The following is a 27,970-nucleotide window of genomic DNA, read 5'->3' as shown; positions in this document are numbered from 1 at the left end:
TTCTTCTTCCTCATTCAATTTCATCTCTTTAGAGGTACTTTGTCTTGTACAGTTGTACTGTACATGTAGCCTACTTGCTGACTGCTGCATTTAAACAGGAGGAACATTGAACTTGAATCACAGTCAGAACTCAGAAGACCACTGACTGGACCAGAGGACCTTCTCAGCTGTTTGTCTTCTCTGCGGAGCAACACCACAAGGTACAACGTACTGGTAGCGCCGCGGGGGAGTGATATTGAAAGTTCAAGTTACAAGTCACGTTGCAAGAGGCATCTTGTTTATCTTAATATAAAGTGAATTATCTCGGCGTTTGTTGTGCGAATAATGTTACCTACGTCGAAGATTTGGCATTTGACAGAATCCCTGGACAATTGCTGCTTAGTTAAATCGAAGATTTTGAATGAATTTAAACTCTTTAAATTGAGAGAGATTCATATGAACGAGAACCTGACAACGTTAGACATAATAATGTTCTGTAATGTATATATTTTTTAAATGGTTGCTCAGGTATATATTCTGAAGTGCAATAAACCAGTCTGCAATAGTGTCTTATTACTGCATGGGCTGGGCTGAGTTGACGCACTTTGAACCCCCCCCTCCCTGATTATGATGTTCCGACGTTACCTTACCTCTCCTAGTAGCCTACAACGACACTAATGTAGGCAATATAAAGAATATTGCACCTTGTACTTTTTAGTAGTTTAAACAAAATGTGTTTCTGAAACAAACTGCCACAGCCTAAAGATTGATTGATTGATTGAAATATGTATTAACAGTTTATTACAGAACATTTCAAGCACAAACTCAATACAAAGACTGTTAACTGTGAGTGGACGACCCAATTAAGCATTACACTTGTTTACACAAGATACATTTGGAGAGCTGTGTTCAACATTGAACTTCACAACAACGGAAATTAGCAAATGTAAAACAGTCAATCTCTAGGCCTTGTCAAACAAATATGTAATGTGTGTGAATAATTTGAAGATTCGCACCGCACCTGTCAGTCTCTAATACACATGGACCCGATTCATTATACTAGACAGAGGAAGTGTGAATGTTGAATGTGAACAAAGATTGCATTGCAAACAATCTCGTTTTAAAGTTAAACAGGACACCCTAGTTTCTGAAAACATTGTTATAGACAATGGACTACATAAACTGATTCAGCACAGCTTTGTTTGATATCTTTAACCTTTTAGACCGGTGACATTCAGGCTAGTATACTCATCGCCATATAATACACAGATGCATGATTGAAATGCTGGTGATTCAACCCCGCCACCCACACCGTTCCAGGTTCCATTGACCATATGCAGACCATGTCCATCTTGCCAGCAAGGTGGTAACTACCGGTGCAATTTCCCATTGACAGCCCATTCATCCAAACAGAGAAGTCCTATCTGATTGTATTAAACAACGACAAACTCACCAACATTGCAGTTCTACGAAAACTAAAAGCTTGAATTAAGTGAAATAAAGTGTTTGTTTCATAAAAATCCAATTATGAGCTACTTCCTGTCAATAAATTCCTTGCAGGTGATTATTTTTCTACACGCTGATAAATGACTTTTTATTCTATTCATGCGACATGTTTTTTTTAATCATTTCATGTCATTATATATTGTATAATGTATTTTCAGTGTACAGGCTTTAAAGTGTGGCCTGCCCTACATACATACAGTAAAGGCTAACCTTCCCATCAGACAGTAGTTGCTAGTAGCTGCACTTCTGTTTAAGCAGTAGCCCTTTTAAGTGATAACCTGTCTGGGGGAGGGGGGGTGTGGCACTAATGCTGGTAGATTTCCTCATAGGATACTTTGTGTGGACTGGTGGTGGTGTGTAATGTTTATGTAACGCTTCGATTTGTTTGAGCAGAAGGTGTGCTTGCAGTACAGTGTGTTCATCTCTAAAAGGGTGTGTCCATCATTTGTGTTAAGGAACATTTACAAAGTGGAGTGCACCTGTGTGGCTGTGTCTTTCTCTACGATCAACCACTCTTCTTCCTCAGAGTAAAACCACATGGCTCTCTCCTGTGTTTTAACCACTTAAACCATATACTGTATGTATACTCTATTTCATTGAGGGGAACTTCCTTTTTTCCTCTACAACTATTTTATTTTGATGTGTTGGCCTATGTGACATACCCATTAGAGATGCTAAGTTCCATGTGATATGTCAATGTTATAACAATATCTCAGTTTTCACTTTTCAAAAGTGACTTAATTGACTAGTTTATATATTTTTTGTATACCACTACCACACAATGCTTTCAGTGTGTTATATTGTGTTTAAGGAATCTGCGTATGCTGCTGGCACTCTGCCTCTCTCTCCACTCTTTTCTGCTGGAGGGGGTCGGTGAGGTTAACCTAGCCCTGGTCCAGTGCGTCAGCGAGTCTCTCACTGACTCCCTGTGGTCATCAGCAATTTTCCCACTACCGTGTGAGGGTTTAGAATTCCCCAAAAATAAACAAAACAATGTAACTACTCACTGAAACAAAGCTTGCTAGACCTTGGCAAAAGTCTATTCTCAAAGCTGGGAAGCATCTCAGGTCCCCAGCTTCTCTCTAAAATGCACTTTGTGCCATTTTAATAAAGCAATGTACCGGATGAGTAACTTCTTCTACTATGGCATTTCCGGGTTGTTCCTGTGCCGATCCACTTGGATGCATTTTATTTCATGAATAAAATTGTGCATTTTAGAGAGAAGCTGGGGAACTGAGACGCTTCCCAGCTTGGAGAATATACTTTTTCCTAGGTCTAGAAAACTTTGTTTCGGTGAGTAGCTACCTGGTTTTATTTATTTTCGGGGAATTCTAACCCTCCACGACAGTGAGACATTTTGCTAGCAGCGGAGGCGTGCCCCACAGGGCGTCTGTGAGAAACTCGCTGACGCACTGGACCAGGGCTAAGGTTAATCATGATAGCCTTGTACTTCACCTCCACCTCCTTTTGGTATATCCATACCTAAAGAGACTAAGGGAGTGTCAAAAGCATTCCTCGCTCATGTCAAATACTGCAGATGTCAACTAAAGTGCGATGTAGCATTTCAAGTGGGCATTGCACTTTAGTTGTCATCTACTCTACAGTATTTGATAAGAACAGAGAATGCTTTGTAAAAAAATGTCCTTTAACACAAATGGATGGATGGATTAACACAAAATCAATCAGTACCACACCCAGACAGACAGGTTGTCCTTTACAAAGAGGACGTTCTTAATCCTAACCGTGAAGCCGATCCTACAAGCTCACAAATTACAACACTTTCCCTATGATGACATGCCCCCAAAAACTTAAACCTTTGTGTGTTTTATGCATATATTTAACCAATTAATAGTATTACCAGAAGAGAGAAGTATTAACCGATCTAACAATGAAATTGGATCCATTGGAACACAGGTTGTTATTAACATTTCCTGAAAAGTAATGATTGTGGACATACCAAGGTTTCCACAGACAGCGATGAAATGCAGTTTATTACGTCTGACTGCAACATCTCTTCTGTCCTCTAGATGGCGTCCAAGAAGTCAGGAAACCGGCCAGAGGTTGACGTGGAGGGCTCAATCATCCGCATCCCGCCCCACCACTACATCCATGTACTGGACCAGAATACCAACATCGCCCGCGTGGAGATCGGACCGCTCACCTACATCCGCCAGGACAATGAGAGGTGAGGGCCAGGGTGGATAAGGTAGCCTGGCACTTTCATTACCCAATACCCACAGATCTGTGGGGAACTTTTTTTAACCCATGAGATCAGCATGGCCAATGCCATCTAATGGATAAGGTACCTCCTAGAGAGGACTGTGCCCTAAACCCGCTGGATGAAGAGGATGCTCTCTCCATAATGCACATTAATACCGTATCTATGATGGCACCTTTGACAGTGTAGAAGAATGTTGTTAAACAGTGGTTTTCAAAGTGGAGGACCCCAATTTACACTGTAAAATATAATTGTCATTGTAACTTTGTTCAAAATGGAATCAAATGAACGTTTGGTTCAGTTTGTGTGCACTCTCAGAGTTACAGACCCCTAAGGGACAACTGGTGGTCCCTGGACCTGATGTTGAGAACCACTGGTGTGTGTGCACGCACAGACTAACCTTCCTTATCAATTTACACACTGATTTGTTTGCACACGCACAACTGGCAACAAATGGCATAGCAGCAGGATTTTCTATACGGGAGGCTGGTTCCATACAGCTTCTATCTGAGATTTCTGAGATCTCCGTTTTTGATGCGTTCATGCATATTTTTGAACAGTTTGAGTTGTACATAGATTTATTGCTTGTTACAACATTCATAACCTAAACCTACTATTGCTCAAAATTCAACCACATTACTGAATGCCTGAAAGGAGACTCATGGAGCTGTCACACCGTGTCAAAAGTTTGTTGGAAAATCTCAGTCAATACATTTGATGATGCATAAACAAACTACTGCTTTAACTGCAGATATTTGCTTTAACATGCATTTCTTTTTTTTTCTCATATTTTTTATCCCACGATTTTGTAACCCATTTTTCACCCCTGTGTCAATCATCTACTGTGATCCTGGGCTCTACACACCCTCCGCCAACCTGGGGAGAGCAACGGACTTAACTCATGCTTCCTTCATGCTTGAGTGTCCAAGTTGCTCCTTTACACCTGACAGGGGGGAGTTTCCCTGGTTGGACGTAGCGCGTGAAAGGAACACGTTATTCCAACCAGTTCCTTTCCCCTCCATCAGGCGCCCCGGCTGGCCAGGGGGAGGCAGTTTAGAGACCAGGATTACTGCATGTTTTTGTGAGGGTACCTACCCTAGGGGACACGGGGAGAACATGCAAACTCCACACAGAATAGCATACATGCATTTCATAATTTCTTCCTCCTAGACCTAGGTAATGTCTTTTAGAACTAGTAGAATTAGTTTTGTTAACTAAAATGTGGAGCAAACATCTAGTGTTTCCATGACGGAGTAGGACATCCCATTGTTCAGCTACAATGGCCACAAGGCAACAAGTCTCAACAAGCAGTGTGAGTGTTAATGTTACGTGATGACTCTGTGTTCTCCATTCCCAGGGTGCTGTTCTGTCCCGTTCGTATGACCATGGTTCCACCACGCCACTACTGTGTCATCATCAACCCGGTAGCTCGCGACGACAACGACCAGGTGCTGTTTGACCAGGCAGGTCAGGCTAAACTCCGCCATGCTGACCTGGAGATCCGTCTGACCCAGGACCCCTTCCCCCTCTACCCAGGAGAGGAGATCCAACAGGTGGGTGCGGGCCCTAAAGGAATGGTTCCTCACTGGTTTTGGCACTGGGACACAAATGTTACGTTATCCATGAACCCTGAACCAATTTACTACCATTATGGAGTGTGACCTCGTCCAGTTTTGGGTTCTGACCCACTGCCCTTGTTGAGGAATGGTGCAGCTCAGTGACCAGTGGTAGATAATACACAGCTGGTGCAACTCCAGATGTACTGTGAAAAAAACGGAAGTGCTGTGCTCATTCAAATTTCCATGAGCACATTCATATCACATTTTATGATGTAGCCAGTTTTGGCACAAAGCCATACCTGACCTACTGATCAGACAGGGGAAGGGAAGTCAAAGACAAGTTCCGTCTGGCATGATCCTGAAGTACTTTATGTAAAATGGACATGAAATGTTTATTCCATTTAGAGATGTGCATAATTGAGCTACTTCAGCACACTTTGGTGGACAAACTTACAGAGTTGCATACAGTAATTGCATCCATAAGCGCATAACAATATAATAACCATTTTCATGGCTCAACAAATTGATTTTGTGAACTTTCAACAACAGAATGCCCTCAATGATCAATCAGAATTGAACAACAAAGCCATCAAATGATTTACATAAAGTTTAAGAGAGGGAGGCAGGGAGAGACATAGAGCCTATTTGACAATTTACAATTTAGGCATTTAGCAGACGCTCTTAATCCAGAGCGACTTACATTAAGCAAGAACAAAAGCATGGGAATACATCACATAAAAACATTCATCATGAAACATGCGTAAGCTAAGAAAGTAACAGTGGAATATCTATATAATGAAACTTATACGTATAAACTATACATATATACTACTATGCTATACATATGTACTATGGCGTGCTATGACTATATACAATGCAATTCTAGTGCTGTCTACATAACATGCTATAAGTCTGTTTTAAATGCTATCAAAGTCTACAGAAGTGCTATCTGACCCACACATTAACACGTTGCTGGGGTTATTGCCCGGACAATGCCTTACTTTGCAATGTGTTGTCAGGGCAATAAGCCTGGCAAACTGATAACACTAACTCAAACAATACAAAGCTTTAGCCTGATTTATACTTTGTTGCACACCTGTGTCCTGCACAAAAAACATCAGATCTGCAATCTCGGGAGCGGAGGACACCATCCTATAGCAAAGTATAAATCAGGCGTCTCATTGGGGTCTGTGAAGGTGTGTGACTTGAACTCTTGCCTCTTTCAGGATGTAACCCCTCTTCAGATAGTGTATCCTGACACTGCACTGAGGCTCCAGGCTCTGCTGGACTTCAACGACGGGGCAGAGAAGAGGGTGGCAGGAGACGAGTGGCTCTTTGAAGGTCCAGGTCTGTAGGAAAGTCGTGTCCGTCCGAGGACCCCCTGGGGTCCTTGAGGACGTTACAGGGGGCATGTTGCATTTGTTTCACACAGGTCTAAATACGACTCTGCCACAATCCTAATACCTAATCCCTCAAGACAGATTCTCCGAAAAACTATAACGCAAAAAAGGAAGTTGTTCCCCCACTTTTCTTTCGTTACGGAATGGGTTCCCATATTGTCTAATGCCTAACATCACTCAACTCTAAATGTGCTGCAATCCACCCGCTTAATACCTCCTCCTACACCTTAATGTCCATTGGTGTAAGAAGTGAACGCAGTTGATGTGAGCTCTTCCTCTGCCACAGGGACCTACATACCCAGGAAGGAGGTGGCGGTGCTGGAGACCATCAAGGCCACGGTCATCCGAGAGAACCAGGCTATCCGGCTGAGGGCTCGCAAGGAGGGCGTGGACAGAAGCGGAGTCCGCAGGGTCACTGGTACTGTGTGCTACGACGGCACCAACACTTATGTGGAATAGAACTGAATAGGATGTCATCTGATTCCAATATGGAAAAACCCTGCCAGAGTTAAACTAAGACTAGTATGATAATAATTGTTAGAGTCCCTGAAGGGATATTTTCTTCATAGTCTGCTCAAAACGACAACAAAAAACAACACATAACCATATAGTACAAAACGACATCACACAACACCAGACGATACATGAGGTCCCCTCTGTATAAAACAATCGCATCAACGGGGCAGTTTGTTTAATGCCGTAAAACTCCTGCTTTTATGATATAACACTTATCATTACAGTATATCATTTATAATACAGAAGGTGACTCAGTGCAGGATGATCTTATTTTATAATTTAGGCATTTAGCAATCCAGAGCGATTTACAGTAAGTAAGAACAAAAATCATGGTGATACATCATTCAAAACATAAAAAAGTCATCATGTATTCTACGTAAGCTTAAGAACCTAACAGTGGAATATCTATCTAAGGAAACTATGTGTATACATTATAGAGTGCTATGTCTACATAAAGTGATATTTAAGATACATAAGTTGAGCCTATCCCCTGTTAAAGAGCATAACTATTCTTTTCTTATTGATCTGTTTTGCTGTTTATATTGATCTGTAAATCACTTTGGTACAATGAGAGTTGTTTTTAAATGTGCTATATCATTTTTTATTTGATAATTACTTGCCACAGTCAAACTGGCTGGTATGTGTGTTATAATGGAAGGCTGTGAAAGGTTTGAAACAACACTCAGTAAGTAGTACCACGGTCATTCAGAGTTTTATAATAACATACTCTAGCATTTCAAACAGAAGACGACATTCCTTCGCCACCTGCCAACAAGCAATGGGAAATTCAGCCATCATCAGAAGACTAAAATATTTCCGAACAACTTAAGCCCTAGTATATACTATAGCAGATGTTGAAGCCCCCAATGTGTAACACAGTGAGGCATTGTGAGCTTGTAGATATTTTATTTTTTAGAAAACATTTAACTTTGTAACACAGTGAGGCATTGTGAGCTTGTAGATCTTTTAGAAAATGTTTACTCTTTTTCAAAATATGTACATGCTAGGTGAGGAATGGCTGGTGAGGAAGGTAGGAGCATACTTACCTGGAGCCCATGAAGAAGTTATTGACATTGTCAATGCTTTCATCCTCACTGACAAGGTAACCACCATCTCTCTCTCTCTCTCTCTCTCTCTCTCTCTCTCTCTGTGTGTGGGAGATATGCTTTCAAAGTCCGTGGCATCTGAGCCACGGACTTTGAATATGTTGTCATTGGATAAGATTTTGTCCACAATTCCATGCTGTATTGATGGTACCATAGGAGAGATAGAGGCGAATGTTGATAAAAAATAACAATTATAGCACATTCTAATTGTGTAGATTTCTTGAAAAATAAGTAATGCAGATGATGCAGGATAACTCTTGAGAGCGTAAAATGAAACCAAAATAACCTCTGAGGGTCCTTCATTTCACACTCAAGAGTTAAAGATATAAGGGTCCATTTGGTTACCAACTCTCCATTTAGCTGGGGACCACCTGGAACCCCTCAAGAACCACTGGTTGAGAACCATTGCTTTATTGGCACAATGCCTCTTTCTCCCGTCCGTCCTTTGTAGTTAGCGCTTCACGTGCGCGCTCTGCGTCCCTTCCGGGACGCGGGTGGGCGGGACCGGCACACGGGTGAGGAGTGGCTGGTGACCATGGCGGACAGGGAGGCACACATCCCCTCTGTGGCCGAGGAGGTGGTGGGCGTGGTCAACGTGACCACGCTGACCAGCCGGCAGTACTGTGTCATCATGGACCCTGTGGGCGCTGACGGGAAGCCCCAGCTGGGCCAGAAGAGAGTGGTCAAGGTAAAAAGTACTCAGTTTGTACTTGAGTAAATGGTATCAATAGTGCAATGTAGAAATACCGGAATTAATACTTTGCTTGAGTGAAAGTACAAAAGTATTGGTATTAGAATGTACTTAAATTACCAAAAGTAGTTAGTATTATTAAGTTATATGCAGAATGTCCCATTTCAAGTTTTCAAAAATCGGTTGCTTGTAGATCGTCTATTTTCAAATGGCCGAAATGTATATAGCGCTGAAGTGGGTAATGTATGTATTGAAATAAACAAAATTCCTTTCACCTTAACTATTTCACAAACACATTTTTCAGTTGTGAGATTGAATTTATTATTTAATCCATGTGTTTAAGTTTCAACCAAATGGACGTCTTTCGTTTCCATTTGTACACTCTCAAAGGGTCGATTGGTTCAAATTGAACACTCTGTTACGGACCTCTTTAATGGTTCGTTTGGTTCTGCAGGGGGCTTGAACATAATGAGGTAATCGGCATAACATGGCCGTTTCATTGTTTGTCTTAATCAGGACTGACGGAATTATTAATGTACAATGCCGTGCATATATCAACACGGGTACACTTTGATATTTCTGCAATGTCTGCATCACAGTGATGCTATCTAATATCCATCCATGAAATTAAACCACCGCACAGATTCATGTTTTTTAGATGAACCATATAATAGAAGCTTCCCCTGTGTTTGAACTCAGCCAGTCTAATCTCCCATTCTCCTTGAAGCCTAGTAAATCCCTTCCTCTCAAAGTTAATTTTGCCGACTAACACTATGACGAAAACTACCTTTCACTGACAAACTAAATAAAAACTAAGCTTTAATGACTAAAACTAAGACTAGAATTGACAATGTCATCAATAAATGCAAATTGCAAACTAGACTAAAATGTTATCAAGGGAGAAGAGATCCAGTAGAACTAAACAGTTATTTTAGTTTCGTTGTGCTTGGGTGTTGCACTCTGAAAATAGCAGATCTACCAGCTCACAACGCGTGGCGATGAGCTTGTAGATCGGCTATATTCAATACCAAGTGTAAAATCAACCATTACGACTAAAATCTAAATTTAGTCCGCTAAAAATAGACTCAATTATGACTAAAACTAAATTAATTTATTCAAAATAAATGTAGCTGTCAAAATAACAGTGCTTCCTCTCCTTCTCCTCCTCTGCTGTTTTCAGGGTGAGCGTTCGTTCTTCCTGCAGCCTGGCGAGCACCTGGAGCAGGGCATCCAGGACGTGTACGTGTTGTCTGAAGAGGAGGGCCTGGTCCTCAGAGCTGTGGAGGCCTTCACTGACACCGAGCAGGTGAGGACAGGCGGAGGGGCCAGGGGCCATAACGGCAGTGCTTCCCAAACGTATAGAGTACCGAAGTGCTGACGACACTCGCTCGGCCCCTGGGAAGCAATTTTTCTATGGAGAATATCATTGGGTCATCTTAAATAATAACGTATAAGGCATTACATGGACTGGCTCCACTTTACATCTCCGAACTACTGCATGCACGCGGGTTCGACTCCCGATGGCCTTTACTGCATGTCACCCCCCCCATCTCTCTCCCCATGTCCTGTCAGCCTACTGTCTATCCCTCTATAAAAAATATAAAATAAAGGCGAAAGCCACACATTTAAGAAAACTGCAAGAGAAAACTACAACTAGTAATAGTATAATGCTATGAATGGATCATGGATGATAACCCATCCTTTGAGGACTATAACATTATAAATAAGAAATGGAGTGAAAGAGTGGCAATTAGTGCCTACTGCCTTCTGATCTATTTCAAAACGGCAACCATGACAGTACAGTCTTTATGTCTAGATGTTCAAATAATGTACAAATAAGTAAGGCTTTCTGTTGGGCTAGTCACGTTTTTATAAGTATTTGTATGTGGTGTATGTGGTGTATCTAGCTGAGAACAGATGCCAGCAAACGGAATTGAAGTTAAAAAAAATAAGTGTTGCATCCCTGACTCATACTATGAATGCCAGTAACGATTGGAAAAGGAGGCCACTCCCTCTTGTGTTTTTTTTCTTTTCTTTTTTTCCCCTTTTCATTTCTAGCTACTTTAATATTTTGTTTGCTTTCTTTACACCTGCTCTTGTCCTCTTCCTCTCACTCTCTTATGGTGTGGAATTATTTTACTGGCATGTAAAGAATGGTAAATGGCTGCTTGGTGTTAAAGTATTTAGTTTGAACAAACATTTCTGTACTCATTGCTGGATTGAGTGGTCATTCTGGTACAACTGGTTGTGTACAAGAACAGAATGCTCCATTCATCACGCAACCTGAATACATATACGTCAAAGAGATATGCATTTAGGGTGTGACCAAATCACGTACTTATATGCTATACACAAAGTATTTAATTTAATTTCAGACATAATCACCTGGCATCGATTCACATGGAATCTTAGGAATGTGCCCCATCTGGTGGCCATCTGGTTTCATGTAAAGTCAGCAACAAAAGTTTGGAAACTTTGGTCCATTATTTCTCCACTTATAAAATACAATACCCATTGCTATTCTTTATCATTTTAATCATCATTTTAGTCACCTTCTCAACAAGCTATAGATTGTAAGGATCGGGCGTTTGTGGAATGAGCAACACAGCTAAACGTGTGGGTAGTGCCTCCAAAAACTTGCCAAAATGGCAGGATTTCAACCCTTGCTTTGAGTTGCTTAGTGGATTGGATGATTGCACTCTCTCACAGTAATAAGGAAAAAAGGGTTGGATTGGGGGTGGGAAGTGAGGACGCTGGCGTCGACTGTTCGCCGCTTCACCTCCCAATGTATGAATGAATGAACCATTGTAAAGCGCTTTGAGCACTTGGAAAAGCGCTATAAAAATGCAATTCATTATTATTATTTTATTAAAAACAATGCATATTGGCCATTTTTACAATTTATTAATTTTACACTCTGTTAGGGAACTTGGTAGCGGGTGGAAGATCCAAAAGCACTGCAACAGCTTGGCACCATGCTGGTCAACTAACCTAGCCACATTTTGCTGTGAGATGGCATCCCATTCCTCAACCAGGTTTTATTACAAGTCAGCCAACTCTAGCACGTACAGCATGCCCAAGCTGATCCCACAAGTGTTCAATTGGGTTGAGATCTGACTCTGGACACATGGCAGGCCATTCCATCCTCTCCTCTCCCAAGTTATGGGGGTAGGCTACTCTGTGATGATCCTGGCTCTGTGGGGGCGAGCGTTGTCAAGAAGATATGGGTTATGGGATCGCCACTGGCTCCAGAATCATATCTCGATATCTCACTGCATTGAGATTGCCTTCAATGATGACAACTTCAAGTTCTGTCTTGAATGTAAGACAGATACTGTCCCATACCAAGATGTGGCTGCCTGTGGATATTTCAGACGCTACTGAGTTCCCGAACACTGAGTGTAAAAATTGCCAATATGTGTATTTTTTCCCCTTATTACTGTGGGAGAGTGCGATCATCCAATCCACTAGCAACTCAAAGCAAGGGTTGAATACCAACCACTTGCCTTTTTGGCAAATTCTTTAGAGGCGCTACCCACCCGTTTAGCTGTGTCCACGAAAGCCATATCCTTACAATCTATACCTCGTTGTAAAGGTGACTAAACGACGATCAAAATGATACCGATTGGTATTATTTAAGTGGAGAAATAATGGACCAAAAGGTAAGTTTCCAAACTTAACTTTGCTGAGTTTATATGAGCTGTTTGTCCACATTTTAAACGAATTACTACATTCTAGATGCATTTATATATTCTTTATTCAAAGGTTGACGTTGTGCCATGGTCACTGTCCGGAGTGTCTGCCATGTAATTTCTGGTTAATGTGGTGTAGTTGACTATTGAATACCTATTAAGCTTTCAGACATACGGAGACATACATTTGGGTTACTAAATAACGTATAAACTTTATATGTTAGATTATGATGAAACATAACCATGTTTAAACCAATGCCTAAGCTCATATGTCTGCGGCTGTTTGCACAATTATAGGCATTGTCCCAAGGAAACCCAAGGAAAAGAAAAGTAAATAATCTTTGTCTTTTACACATTCTTGATGCATCGAAAATTCCATAGTACCACCAGTGGTACTATGGTCTATACCAGTGGTTCCCAAAGTGGGGTCCGGGGACCCCCAGGGGTACCTGAGGGAGTTCCAGGGGGGACCCATCTATTTTGTTCATAAAGTGCTAAAGTGTTTAAAGCAGTGGTTCCCAAACTTTTTCATGTCAAGGACCCCCAAATTGACACTACTTAGCCCGTGGACCCCCATTTGAAAAGATATGCCAGGGACCCCCATAAGAGAAGACGTCTACATTTAGACGTGTACAGTTAGACGTCTACATTTAGACGTCTACATTTTGTTCATGTTCATAAAGTGCTAAAGTGTTTAAAGCTAAATGTAGACGTCTACATTTAGACGTCTACATTTTGTTCATGTTCATAAAGTGCTAAAGTGTTTAAAGCTAAATGTAGATGTCTACATTTAGACGTCTACATTTAGACGTCTACATTTTGTTCATGTTCATAAAGTGCTAAAGTGTTTAAAGCTAAAAGTAGACGTCTACATTTACGTCTACATTTAGACGTCTACATTTTGTTCATGTTCATAAAGTGCTAAAGTGTTTAAAGCTAAATGTAGACGTCTACATTTAGACGTATACATTTAGACGTCTACATTTAAACGTCTACATTTAGAAGTCTACATTTAGACGTATACATTTAGACAGTGTCCCCCTGAGTGCCTCCCCAGTGTGCCTCCCGAGTGCCTTCCCAATGCCTCCCCAGTGTGTCCCTGAGTGCCTCCCCAGTGCCTCCCCAGTGTGCCTCCCGAGTGCCTTCCCAGTGCCTCCCCAGTGTGCCCCTGAGTGCCTCCCCAGTGTCTCCCCAGTGCCTCCTCAGTGCCTGCCCAGTGTCCCCCCAGTGTCTCCAATAGCAATACAAGAGCAATAATACAAATTAATCTTAATGTATTAATCTTATTAATTAATTAATCTAATTAATTAATTAATTAATCAAAATTGCGGCCTGTGCCCAGCACCATGCCAAAGCTTTTTCCTGCAGGAAACACTGCTTGTGGTTGTAAATATATTGTTATCCGTGTTGCGAGGATGAGAGGGTACCTGGAAAAATATCTACCCCAAAAGGGGTACCTGGTCCGAAAAAGTTTGGGAACCCCTGGTCTATACTATACTATACGTTTATGTTTGGTGTGGTTGGGGTAAATACAGTATCTGTGATGGGATGGTTTAATAACTGAGAGGCAATGCATGCAGCGTACTGTCCCGCTAACCTATCCACTCTAATGTTTTCTTCTATCCTTGGCTCTAGAATCTTTCCTCTCTTAACTTGTCTGATAAATTGCACTGCTGTTCTCTTCTTCTCGTCCTTTCTTTCTCAAACGCCATCATTCCGCTCTCCTCTCCTCCTCTTCCGGTTTTCTCCCTTCTATTTCCTACTTGCCTGGACTTTTGTTTTCACATTCGTCTTTTTTTCCTCTCTTCATTCTTGTTCTTTCCTGCTGTCATCTTTCTCCTAATGCCTCCTGCGTTCCCTCAGTGCATGTCTCCCCTCCCTCCCTCCGGTGCATTGTCACGCTAAGCCTCCTCTCGCTCCTCACGTCTCTCCCCCGTTCTCTCTGCCAGGGTGAGGAAGAGGAGGAGGAAGAGGAGGAGGACGAGCTGGCAACAGAGAGGGCCAAGCGCCCACGCAGGAGAGGAGAAGTCCTGCGTCGGCCCGGGGACCGCTGGATGCTGCGGGGTCCCATCGAGTACGTCCCCCCCGCCACCGTGGAGGTGATGGTGAAACGCACGGCCATGCCACTGGACGAGAACGAGGGCATTTACGTCAGAGACATCAAGACCGGAAAGGTGATCAGCAGCTCACAAACATTTCTCCCTCCCCCGCTGACCCCCATTTGATAACCATTTTGGAACCACAATCTAGAATCTACAACATACTAGGGCTGCAACTAACGATTAATTTCATAATCGGTTCATCGGCCGATTATTTAAACGATGAATCGATTAATCGGATTATGGCACCTTTTTGCAATTACTTAAAAAAAGTTAAGTTATTTTAGGCATGTTGTAACTAACAATAAAGATAATAAAAATGAATACTCCTTCAAAATTAATATGTTACCCCCTTTTTTTATCCAATTTGATTTCATTGCCATTCCTACTTGTAATGATACTAGTGTAATCTGTAATGTTGACCGTGTATAGCTGACTGTCTTTCTTTCCATTTCTATCTCTGGGACCCCAATTTTTATATTTTAATTTCTATTGTAAAATCAATTTTGACAATTTTTGTACTCTCTGTTACAGACCCTTTAGGGTCCACTTGGTTTACTTCCTAACTATCTATAATGTAGCTGCAGAACTCCCACTATGAGAACCACTGTCCTACACAGTCTGTGTGGACACGCACGCACGCACACACACACACACACACACACACACACACACACACACACACACACACACACACACACACACACAGTGTGCACACAAGTTTCAAGTAGCATGCTAGCTGATAGGGGAATCCGTTCTTATTTAGCAGCCATATTGGCATGTTCTCTAGGGTCTAGGCTCTAGTATCACATATTGCCAAAGTTAAACAGCACTGAATAAATCATTGTTAAGCAAAAACGTTCACAGATATTCTGCTTTTGCCCTGTGCCCACTTCAATGCGCTGCTGTGATTACACAGGTGGAACAAATTTGAGTAGCTAACGATCGTTAGCAAGCTGCTATAGTGCTCGTCGTAGCCAGCCTGCAAGCTCACAGATTCAGACATCGGGGAGCATTCTTTGTCATAAGACAAACAAATATGGACAGTGGCCGTGCTCACAAATTACATGATTTGGGACCTGTTTGGGGCATTTTGCAACCGGTTGATGAGTTTGCAGATCAGCTGTTTTGAGCGTGTCACAGCCACAGAGCGACTTGGCTGACGCTCTCCCTCTCTGTGTGTGTGTGTGTGTGTGTGAGGGGGGAGACTGAAGTTGGGAGAGAGAGGGGTAGATGCGGAGCGCGGTCACGTTCAAGACAATCTTGTGTTGTGTTTATACGGACCCGTTGCATTATTGTTCGTTCAGCCTAGTGCCGTTACTGAACGGTAAAAAGAAAGCAGCTTTATGTTACATTTTAATGTTGGAAAACACCCGCGATAATAATCGCTAAGATAATTCGTTGGCAACGAATTTGATTATCGATTTTTATCGATTTAATCGATTCGTTGTTGCAGCCTTACAACATACATGGGCAACTGGGCCAACTATAACCATTAACCAAATGCATTTGAAATGCAGGATTCCAATAAAAAAAATGGCAAAAAGCTCAAGGGGGTGATGTAGTTTGAGCTTGTAGATCAGCTTTTTTAGCTACTTTAGTGTGACAAAGAAGGACAAAGTAGGGCATTCATTTACAAAAACAAAATACTGCCTGACAGTAAATGCAATGTGGCCCTCTGGAGTGTGGAAATGTAGTGGCCCTCTCCATAATCAAAGTAAGTTACTCATCCCTATTCTACAAGGTAATCCTCTGTTTATTGAGTGTACAAAATTGACCCATATCAGTTTGTTTCCATTTATATACTGAGTTGCAGACTCAGGTGTGTGTGTGTGTATATATACTGATGGACCCTGAACCCACTGTCAAGAAACAGTGGGCTAGTGGAGGCTACCGATGTGCCGTTGAGCAAGGCACAGAGCTGGGTATTTAGAGTTTGTAGCAGGTAAAACAGATGGCAGACTTTTCTGACAGCAACGTTCTCAGAGAAAGGAACTATTTCATACTCTCTCTGGTAAACCTCCGATATGCTTTGACATCATTTTGTCCCCCCTGCAGGTGCGTGCGGTGATCGGCCAGTGCTACATGCTGACCCACGACGAGGAGATGTGGGAGAAGGAGCTGCCCCAGAACGTGGAGGTCCTGCTGCTGTCCACCAAAGACCCCCTGGCGGACCGCTCTGACCGGAGCAGCGGAGTGGACAGGACAGCCAGGGACAAGACCAGGGTGGTGTCTTACAGAGTGCCTCACAACGCTGCGGTGCAGGTCTACGACTACAGAGAGAAGAAGGCCAGGTATGCACCGCAGTGGAGGAAAATAACTCTACTCTAACTACTGCAGTCCTATAGTCTAATTTAACCACTTAAGCCCTATTTTATAGCTGAGCTTGTAGATTGGCTATTTTAGCCATTAAAAGAAGAAAAATGCTACATTTCACCCCTATATTTTACTAGTTAGAAAGATAGAGGAATACTGTCCAATGCTCAAGTTGGGGCAAAGCCCCCTTCTGGTCATGGCAGTGTGCCACTCCTGGAATCATCAAAGTAAATTATCTGGGTGGCCCCAATCGTCTGTGAGCAAATTGGCTTAAGATAGGATTTTTGAACCACTCTTTCTATGATCATCTGGGCAGATACTGGTCCCCCAGTTGATCGGGAGAAGTGTTCCTGATCCCAAATCTCCCCAATTGTCCTGCAGTGTAAGCATCTCTGCTGTCGGGCAGAAACCAGCTACAGTATGTCCAAAATATTAACTTTTCAGTAAAAGAGAGGTTTTGAGAACACAATACTGCCTCATCAAAGTTGGTATGGTGACTTTATACATGGTCAGATACTTGAATGTGTCCTTATATTATCACCACTTTAATCATTCTAAATACAGCTCAAATGGAGTTAGGAGGTTTTTGACCATTACATTCTTTTTACGTTCGTCAAAACTAATCTCCAAAGTTGGAGTTAGGTGGTTTGACATACAATTTGGAGGATCAATATTAAAAAAAAAAAAAAAGGTTAGTCAATTGCACTGATTTTATTAAAAAGTATAAAACTGTTAAATTTTAGTTGGCTGGTTTCTGCCTGCGACAATTTATTATATAAATATTTAGATTGAGAGAGCAATTTATAGATAAATGATGGCTCTTTGTCAGGATGAGGAGGAGGAGCAGCTGATTGGCTCAGGGCCGGTGTGCATCACTGAACCACTACATAGATCAGACCTGGGCATTGTACGGCCCGCGGGCCAAATACGGCCCGCCGGCTGACTGACCGGCCGTGAAAGATTACTTGATAATCCGAAAATAAAACATACTTTCTAATTACCTTATGGGTGGACTAAAACCGCATCGCTTTTATTTTGAAGCCCATGCATTCTCACAGTGCACACAATCTGCACGTCAACTGTGCACGTGAATTGCGTGCGATTGAGAACCTGTCTTTCTTCCTTCTCCCCCCTCATATGCGAAAATGTCGGCTTTTTGGATTTATTGTTGACTACGTCGGTGAATGCAAATAGCCATGAAGCATGCAGCTCCACAACACGGTAGGCGCAGGGCAGGCGCATGCTTTTATTACCAAACTTCCTTGCAGGAGGACAAGTTAAATCCCATTATGCTTCATTGCTTTATTTAACCCGCCTCGCCAATAAAGTTAAGATGTTTTAAGATGCTGCCGTATGGCGTTGTTGCGCCCAGAATGTGGCATGCTTCTGAAGTTCAGAACGCTTGGGCGATGCGCCGTGAGCTTGTGGATCGTCTGTTTTCGGCACACGAGTCGATCGACACGTTGTACCACAAAGTAAATCTGGCAGAACGAACATGCACACATCAACATACAGCGCCTGCCAGGCTGCCAAGTCTCAACAATACCATTACTGGTTGGCTTATTATTGTTTTCAGAACGTCGTTGTTTAATGGTTGTGACTTAAAACTCATCTCTCAATAGTAAGCAGCGCGCCATGGGTTGTGAAAGTGGCACCTCCAGTGTCCTCCGAATGGAACTATTAAGAGAGCTACCTCTAATGTTCTCATTGTTAAAAGAAAATGCTAGTATTTACAGGACTTGTAACTTAAACAAAAACATAGTTTTCAACTGGGAAAGGAAACGTCTCAAGCCTGCAAGTAGAAAGTAAAAAAAATCACACCCATGTGAAGTGAGGGGTGCTCTTATTGTACATCATCATGATGTAAAATAGTCACTCTGCCTATAATTTGAGTCAAATGTTTCACATTTAGTTTACCATTGCTTTGCAAAACAATGCCATTTACTGCTATTTATATAGAAATAAAATTGATATTATGCATAATTAAGTTCAGCCTTTTGGCCCGGCCCTCCAAAATATTTTCTGTTTCTCATTTGGCCCCTTGGGAAAAATAATTGCCCACCCCTGACATAGATCATCATGGAGTTGAGGATCTTGACCTGTCTGTCTCCATGTAATGCGTTGACAGGGTGGTGTTTGGTCCAGAGATGGTGATGCTGGGACCAGACGAGCAGTTCACAGTGCTGTCACTGTCCGGGGACAAGCCCAAGAGGGCCAATGCCATCAAGGCCGTGTGTCTGCTGCTGGGACCCGACTTCTTCACGGACATCATCGTCATTGAGACGGCAGACCACGCCCGCCTACAGCTCCAGCTCAGCTACAACTGGTAAAAAACACAACACTGCAACATTTTGGTTCATGCATGGATTTTATGGTTTGCTGAGATGCCATAACTACTTAAACCCTATATACTTCATTGACCAGGGTCTCCCAGAGGTCTGTACTTGGTCGCCTTCTTTTGTAGATCTGCTATTTTCACTATAGCACTATGCCCCCCTCGAAAATGAGATGATGCATAGATTAGTCTAGTGTTATGTACCAAGATTTTTGTTCAACTCAACCCCTCTTGCAAGTTGCTGTGTACACTATACTGGGTTCCTGCAGTACAGGAACTGTAGTCCTAGGATTTCCGAAAGTGAGACACTGACCTCCATGTCTTTCCTTTGTCAACGCAAACGGTGCCTACAAAACTTTCAAGTTTTTGTTTACAAGCCACTGTGGTCCCTAGAGTAACTGGAACCTTCACCCCAAAACACACTTGCCCCCATTTTTTGTTCACGGGCCACTTCACCCCCAGTGGTTCTTGTATTCGTTTTACTGAGGTTAAGAATACTTTTAGGGTTAGGCATAGTTTTACTGAGGTTACGTTTAGGAATAAGGTTAGGTTTAGGCATGGTTTGACTGAGGTTACGTTTAGGAATACCTGCCGGCGACCGTTCCGAGGTTGACTGATTTGACCCGGGAAGAGTGTGTTTTGGGCGAGAGTTCTTGTTTGAATGTTTGAGAACCACTGCCCTGGATGAGAGGCCAACATGTTTAGTCTGTCAAATGCATCTTTTACAGTAGGTTGTCTTAATGGAATATATTAAAAAGGAAGGGATGTCCGCACACTGAATTGTAGCTCCCAGGAAAATTCTTTATTTATTACAACGTTTCGACCACTGTGTGTCGAAACGATATATTCCCTTAATGGAATATATCTCACTCTCTCGTTGTGTTCCTCCCCCATCCTCTGTGTTTCAGGAATTTTGAAGTGAAGAACCGGTCAGATCTTGGCGAAGCAGCAGCTCTGTTCTCAGTCCCAGACTTCGTGGGTGATGCTTGCAAGGCCATCGCCTCCCGCATCAGAGGAGCCGTCGCCTCCGTGCAGTTTGACGATTTCCACAAGGTCTGCCTTTTAAAAGCAACACATAATTGTAATAAAACCATGCTTTCCATGCGCGATTGATGAGGCTTTCTGACAATTTCTGATGGCTGAATTAATTAGCATTTATCTGGCTATTGGCTAAGTGTCTTGAATCGCCCCACACATGTAATTGCCATTTTGAAATGTCAGTTGAAAACATTTATTCAGTTACTTACTGTAGTGGAATAATTTATTTCCTTCATTGCACTGGGCTACAGTGACCACACATGACCAATGATGTACTAACATGAGCTTGTGTACTAATGTTGATGAACTGAGCTGTGATTGGTGCCATCTAAAGACCCTTTCTTATGGCTGTGTGGTTGCAGAACTCCAACCGTATCATCTGCTCTGCTGTGTTCGGCTTCGATGAGAAGCTGGCGGTGCGTCCCAGCCTGCGCTTCGGCCAGAACAACCTGATCATCAGCAGTGTGGACATCCAGTCTGTGGAGCCGGTGGACCAGAGGACACGAGATGCCCTGCAGAAGAGCGTCCAGCTGGCCATCGAGATCACCACCAACTCCCAGGAGGCTGCCGCACGGTACCGAGCAAAGACTACACACGTCACGCACACAGTCAAACCAGCAGCGTTCATTTAACCCAATGGTTTTCAACCCTTTTCATATTAAGGCCCATTGTTTATTGGGTATTTGAGCCACTGACCACCATTTGATGAGATTTAGCCTCTCGGACCCAAAACTTTATATATTTTGTTGATTTTGTACACAATTCCATGCTGTATTGATGTTTGTACCATAGGAGAGATAACAGGCAAATGTTGAGTTGTGTAGACTTCTTGTAAATTTAGTAATGCAGATGTAACAATAACAATAATGTTAATAATGTAACAATAATGGAACTCTTGAGAGCCTAAAATGAAAGCAAATGGACCCGGGAGGGTCCATTTGCTTTCATTTTACCCTCTCAAGAGTTAAAGATCTATAAGGGTCCATTTGGTTACCAACTCTCTATCATTTAGCTGGGGACCACCTGGAACCCCCTCAAGGCCCACTGGTGATTCCTGGACCACTGGTTGAAAACCACTGATTTAGCCCTCTAAGACGTAAGACCTGAGTCCGATTCTGAAAAATCATAACCTACATTCTGGGAAAAAATTATCTATTTATTTTCATTCAAATTACTTTTGTTTATTGGGTGGAAACCTGTCCAAAACCATATTATTATTTTAAAAACAAAGAAATAGCCTATCTACATTCGCCTTGCGATGTGAGGCGTTCAGGGATAAATTAGCCATTGGGCCAGTGGGGCCGTGGCCCAGGGGCCCTTGGCTCTCTGGGGCCCCTTGGGGAAATTGGACTGCACGGTACTAGGTTTGACGGACTGAAAGGGGCTCCTGGGGCCCTTCATTGGCCATTGATTGTTAAATGTAGGTCAAAAAGATGATAAAAACACGGTAAGTGTTAATCCGTCCCTGGAGGCGTTGTGCTTGTAGATTTGCCATTTTCACTACTTTTGTGTGACGAGGATGTAGGTCTTTAATTTACAAAAAACATATTTGAAACTTATAGCAAAAAATGTGGGACCAAATGACACGTGACGAGACGCTTTCCCACATAGGCTTTCGAGGTCTAAAGTGGGTCCACATTGAACCAAATAACTAAGGATCATCTTACTGCGAAATGTAATTCTCTACATCAGTGGTTCTCAACATGAGGTCCAGCCAGGAATGCCCAGGGGTTCACGGGGGTCATCAAAATGTCTAAATTATTGATAGTTAAATTTAAGTTCACCATTATTGCATAAATGCAACTACCGGTAGATAATGTGTATAGTACAAGAATTGTCTGTTTTGATCTGATCTTCACTGTACTCTATACCTAGACATTCTGTAACAAAATGACTAACCATATATCGGATCCAATCTGGAGGCGTGATCAATGCTCTTTGGCCACTCAGAATAGCCAAATGGCATTGATCACGCCTCCAGGTCTTTAGTTTACTCAAGTTAGGGAATAAGACCTGGTACTTAAGACACGCAAAATACAGCCCTGAGTCTCTAGGTCACATACAGTACTAAGAGCCCCCCACCCTTCAAAGAAGAAAATGGTGCATTCATTTCATTATGTAACATTTGATAATGCAACAGAAGTAAATGCAAATCAAATTATTTAGGCTGCCGTTTCTCCCTCTAACTCTCTCACACTCTGATCTCCCCTCAGTATAGAGCAGGGGTGTCCAAACTATTTTCAAAGGGGGCCATATTAGAAAATATTAAAACACCCAAGGGCCAACCAACTATATCTCCTGACATAATGTAGCGTCGGACTAGTCTATAACAAAGTCACATAATGTAGCGTCGGACTAGTCTATAACAAAGTCACATAATGTAGCGTCGAACTAGTCTATAACAAAGTCACATAATGTAGCGTCGGACTAGTCTATAACAAAGTCACATATACATGTGCATCGCATTTAAATGATTCTATTGAACTCATCATATCATCATCAATATTTCAAATCAATGGTCTTTTATCGGGTGTGTGCTATGAACAAAAGGTGTCTCTCAGCCTTTTTTCAGCCATATGTCACATTACCAAATGTAACCAGAGGAGCAACGTAAAAATAATAATACAAGGAAGAAGGAACAAGGAACACTTGAAAATTATATTCTGGGAAATGCCCAGGTTAAAAAACGCCTCCCCCTAGCCAGCCGGGGCGCCTGATGGAGGGGAAAGGAACTGGTTCCTTCCACGCACTACGTCCAACCAGTGAAACTTCATGTTCAACTTTCATGTTAAAACTAGGTCAGACCACTGGGACATTGAGTCTCTAGGTCACATAGAGTACTAAGAGCCCCCCACCCTTCAAAGAAGAAAATGGTGCATTCATTTCATTATGTAACATTTGATAATACAACAGAAGTAAATGCAAATCAAATTATTTAGGCTGCCGTTTCTCCCTCTAACTCTCTCACACTCTGATCTCCCCTCAGTATAGGGTATGCACATGCATAAAGTGAGTGGCAAAACTGGCAAAGTGAGTGACCAAGTGAGTTTAACGTCATTTAATGCAATCAGATACGACTTTTCTGTTTGGATGTATGGGCTGTCAAGGCCAGAAAATAGAATTTTTGCCTCTCAGTAGGCGTTCCCGCATAACTTCCGGGTATGGATGGCATAGTCGCGTACCCTCTATTAGAAATGCGTCTAGGAAGCAGACATACCACAGATAAAGGCCTAAAAACGTTGATAAAGAGTGCAACTTCGAGTTCAGAGGACAGTGTGTGGATATTGTTAATCGTGAGTGGAAAAGTCAAGTTGCTCACAATGTATAGGCTTAAAGAAGAGTGTTCAGTCCAGTGTTTAGTGTTAATAAAGTTTGTGTGTGTGTGCTCAGCCATGAGGCGGAGCGTCTGGAGCAGCAGGCGCGGGGTAAACTGGAGAGACAGAAGATCACCGACCAGGCCGAGTCAGAGAGAGCCAGGAGGGAACTGCTGGAGCTGGAGGCTCTCAGGTGAACACAACAAGCTCTCATGTTGTTGGTTTTATGAGAAGATTTAAAGAAAAAGCAAAATGTTTCACTTTCAATGTTTTTCTAAAATGTACAAGCTTGCAGCGTGGCATGGGGTGACACGCTGTAAGCTTTTATATCTGCTATTTTTGAGAACCATTGTTCTAAACCATTGCTTTGTTTTTGCTGGCAAAGTAACCTGAAAATTACAGCAACTGGTGAATGTCAATGGATTACATTATTGATTTCAGTTTTCATGCAGGCATAAAGGAGTTATGGAAGTATGACTGTGTGTGTGCTTATGTGTGCTTTTTTCCAGTGCGGCGGTGGAGAGCACAGGAGCTGCCAAGGCTGAAGCTCAGTCCAGAGCGGAGGCAGCTCGTATCCAGGGAGAAGCAGCTGTTAATGAGGCTAAACTGAAGGCTGAGGCCCAGAGGATTGAGGCTGTACGTACAGTACCTGTGTGTGTGTGTGTGTGTGTGTGTGTGTGTGTGAGAGAGAGAGAGACAGGACAAACTATGAGGGTGTTCGTTTGATTGATAGACATTTTATCACCAAAAATGCATAAGGACGTAATGCTTATTTCCATTGCAAAGAGAGATAAACAGTGAGACAGAGAAGAGAGACAAGACAGACAGATGGAGAAAGGGAATTTCAGTTAAAAGAGCAGTGCTTGGCAGCCACTGCTTGAAAAGGCAGGGAAATCAATATGGCATTTGAAATAAGGATGTGACCTTAAAGTGAGATAGATGTGCAGCCGATCACCACTGATGCATGGAAGTGAAGGACATTTTGATTGTGACACAAATACAATAGAGGCGATCTACAAGCTCACAGCATGTCGCATTACGACTGTTGATTGTGTGATCATAAAACATCTATTACAAATATCTCCATGTTATTTTGTTGAAATAAAAAAGTGCTTCTTAATTTTTGGGTTAATTAAGAAGTAATTGATAAAATTGCTATGACCAATAGTTGCTCAGTGCTGCCACTTGACCAATATTACACGAGAGGTTGTGTATTGTATATCACTAGAATTTCGCCGCGCCGTTGCAGCGCAATGGGAAGAAGGAAATTGCGGGATTTGACTACTACATGTTTCAGCTGTGTTTTTAAACCCAGTATTGTGCCCTTCACATGTAGTAACGGATGCGTTATTATTTGTTGTTTTTTGGGTCAAACCCCCCAATACCCCTTAAATGCATAGAAAACTGCATTTTGGTCTTACAAATCATTAGTCCAAATGTGCAATGTCTTCTTTTGAAGATATCATATCTGATAACTTAAATCAAAGCAAATTAAAATAAGCACACATTAAACAGCTTTTTACTGTTTAATTAATGAATTGCATTTTTATATCGCTTTTCCAAGTGCTCAAAGCGCTTTACAATGGTTCATTCATACATTGGGAGGTGAAGCGGCGAACAGTCGACGCCAGCGTCCTCACTTCCCACATTCACACAACAATGGTGGCGAGCTCACAGGTCTAGGTGTGTGGTGTGAGGTAAATGTATTACATTAGGTCTTGCACGCAAGTTTACGAGGCACGTCAGGCGCGTACATTGGTGCGGGAGCGGAGGGTGTTTTTGGCGAGGTCCCGGGAGGCTGGCCGTGTGCCATGGCGGCCGAATTGTGCAGCAGTGTTGCTGAACAGCAATCCTGCCCTGAGCTAATGTGACGCGCAGGATTAGTAATGTTAATATGGATTGCAGAAACCTTGGATATTATTTCAACGTTTTGGTCCTTTTGTAAATTCACGAGTGTCACACAAAAGTAGTGAAAATAGCCGATCTACAAGCGCTTTTTTTTTTTTAAAGGGTTTTGGACATACAAGTTTTCCACCCAACACAGTAAGGACATCAGTAAGGCTGTGAATGAGTCGTATGCACAGTGCCAACTGCTCACTGTGCAGTCCAACAACACTACCAACAGTGTGTTATTGCTTTTCTACGACAGCTCTACACGCTTCATGTATTAGTTAACAGATGTGTGTGTGTGTGTGTGTGTGTGTGTGTGTGGTTAATCATTTTATTCGGCTCAGCCGTCAACTGGACTGGGACTGGACTGTTGCCAAGCAACAAACATTTTCATTACCGCTGGCCAGCTACTCCGTTGTACATATGTCTGTATGAGCAACCAGTGAAATAAGAGTCTTTGATGGTATACCGCTGCTGTCGGGGAGAAATCTCTTATCTCCGTATTCTATCTTTTTGTGTTTCTTCCTTAACGCCCTACTTGATCATACTACAGCATCACACAAAAGCATCAAAATGAGCCGATCCACAAGCTCCACCCGGCGTTCTGAGCTTGTAGATCTGCTACTTTTGCTGTTTATGAATTTGAATCCTGAAATCTTGGACATACTGTATGAGGTTTCCACTCGACAGATATGTGATTTCTGATGAGTGAACCCTAGTGCTCCCTAATCTGCAGGGAGAATTCACCACAAATAGTCGGATCTACAAGCTCACAACATGGGACAACGCTAACATCAGAGCTTGATTAAGCTATACGATAGATGACGTTAATGTAATTATATTGGAACACCATGACCATAGTGATGCATACAGTTAAATGTTCCACTGCTGTTATACTCTAGTCATCGCTCATGTCAAGTGAATTACTTGGTTGGAACTCTTGTATAATGAGGCAATTTGATATCAAACTCTTTATGTTTTTGTACTAATTCCATTTGTTTTGGACAATAACGTTTTCTGTTGTAAATCTGTGGCATTGAAGGGCAACCAGATCAGAAATGTAAACACATATCTTGTTATTTCTCGGCTTGTTTACATGCACATTTAATGTGTGTGTGTATGTGTGTGTTTGTAGGAGGGAGAGCTCCTGCGTCTGGCCAAGGCTCGGGAACAGGAGCTGAACTACAAGAAGGAAGTAAACAATCTGGACGTGGACAAACAGGAGAGACTGGCCCAGATTGAGAGCCAGCGGTTCAAACAGATGGTGGACAGTCTGGGCAGCGACACCATCAAGGAGATGGCCCGGGCTGGGCCTGAGATGCAGGTACACAACTACACACTGAAACAATGGCTTTGGTTCTTTTCTGTTTTCACAGGAATTTATTTGTGTTTTTACTTTTATCATATATGATTATTTTAAGTAGTCAAAAACATATAACTGGAGAGAAACATATAACCCACCCATACAGAAACTCGATACAATCCGCCAAAAAAGACAACAATAAATCTTGACAAACTTATTTTTTTTAATCTTGAAAGTGAGAAAATCCAAACGGTAAAATATCACAAAACACAAATGGCATAAAATGGTGTCACAGGGGGGAATAATTTGTTAGTGCACACATTGACCCATATATAACTAACGACTGGAAGTCTAGTTCATAAGTGTATACGTCTAGAGTCTGATAGCACTGCTATTGAACTGCTTTCTTATAACCCAGTTGACATTGTTAGACCAATCTCAACAACTTTATCCCTCCTACTCTCACCGTCACTCCCCAATACCTTCATTCTCTCCTCCCTCCCTCCCTCCCTCCCCTCCTCCAGGTCAAACTGCTTCAGTCATTGGGGCTGAAGTCAACATTGATCACAGATGGCTCTTCGCCTATCAACTTGTTCACCACCGCCAATGGCCTCCTGGGGGTGCTGCCCACCCAGGGACAATGAGGAATGAATTAATGAGTCACCTTCCTCTTCACCTCTCTTCAGGAGATTGTGTTGCCTGGGCCTCTGTGCCTGCCTGTGTTTAGAATCTATTGCACTTTTCCATTTTCTTCCTAATTTCATGGAAAGGATGCAAGAAGGTGGTTTCTCACCAGTTTGTTCCAGCCTTGTTCACTTTGACCATGTTATGGGCTTTTTGACTCTTCTGTTTGGCTCTCTTTCTGTTTGTTTGTGAGGGTTCTATACTGTATACAGTACATCTATTTTCTACTGCAGTCAATTGCTTCTTGTTCAAGGTAGGTAGGAGTGTTACACTACTGTGTAATGTTTCGAATGGCAAATGTTTGAATAAAATTGTATTCTGCTA

At 42.3% G+C, this 27,970-nt stretch overlaps 1 protein-coding gene across 1 annotated transcript; it reads left to right on the top strand.

Annotated features, from left to right (window-relative positions):
* The first annotated feature begins 10 nt into the window (after positions 1 to 10).
* mvp (major vault protein) lies at positions 11 to 27,970 on the top strand. Its single transcript, XM_080775428.1, has 17 exons — positions 11 to 200; positions 3,513 to 3,670; positions 5,061 to 5,256; positions 6,489 to 6,609; positions 6,949 to 7,080; positions 8,186 to 8,280; positions 8,736 to 8,972; positions 10,156 to 10,281; positions 14,617 to 14,841; positions 16,825 to 17,060; positions 19,211 to 19,408; positions 20,326 to 20,470; positions 20,818 to 21,029; positions 23,846 to 23,962; positions 24,279 to 24,405; positions 26,795 to 26,983; positions 27,487 to 27,970. Exons 2-17 carry the CDS (start codon positions 3,513 to 3,515, stop codon positions 27,604 to 27,606), a joined length of 2,634 nt encoding a protein of 877 aa, XP_080631554.1. The 5' UTR covers positions 11 to 200; the 3' UTR covers positions 27,607 to 27,970.

Source organism: Protomyctophum bolini (genome assembly GCF_963924005.1).
Source record: "Protomyctophum bolini genome assembly, chromosome: 11".
In the NCBI taxonomy this organism is placed as follows: Eukaryota; Metazoa; Chordata; class Actinopteri; order Myctophiformes; family Myctophidae; genus Protomyctophum; species Protomyctophum bolini.
The sequence above is the reverse complement of the archived record's forward strand: the minus strand, read 5'-3'. Positions and strand labels throughout refer to the sequence as shown.

Bases quoted from the DNA above. Each gene is read 5' to 3' on its own strand.
- mvp (XM_080775428.1), top strand. From the start codon at position 3,513: ATGGCGTCCAAGAAGTCAGGAAACCGGCCAGAGGTTGACGTGGAGGGC. The intron at 6,610-6,948 runs GTCTGTAGGAAA...CCTCTGCCACAG, and splicing joins GTGGCTCTTTGAAGGTCCAG to GGACCTACATACCCAGGAAG. The intron at 19,409-20,325 runs GTAAAAAACACA...TCTGTGTTTCAG, and splicing joins CTCCAGCTCAGCTACAACTG to GAATTTTGAAGTGAAGAACC.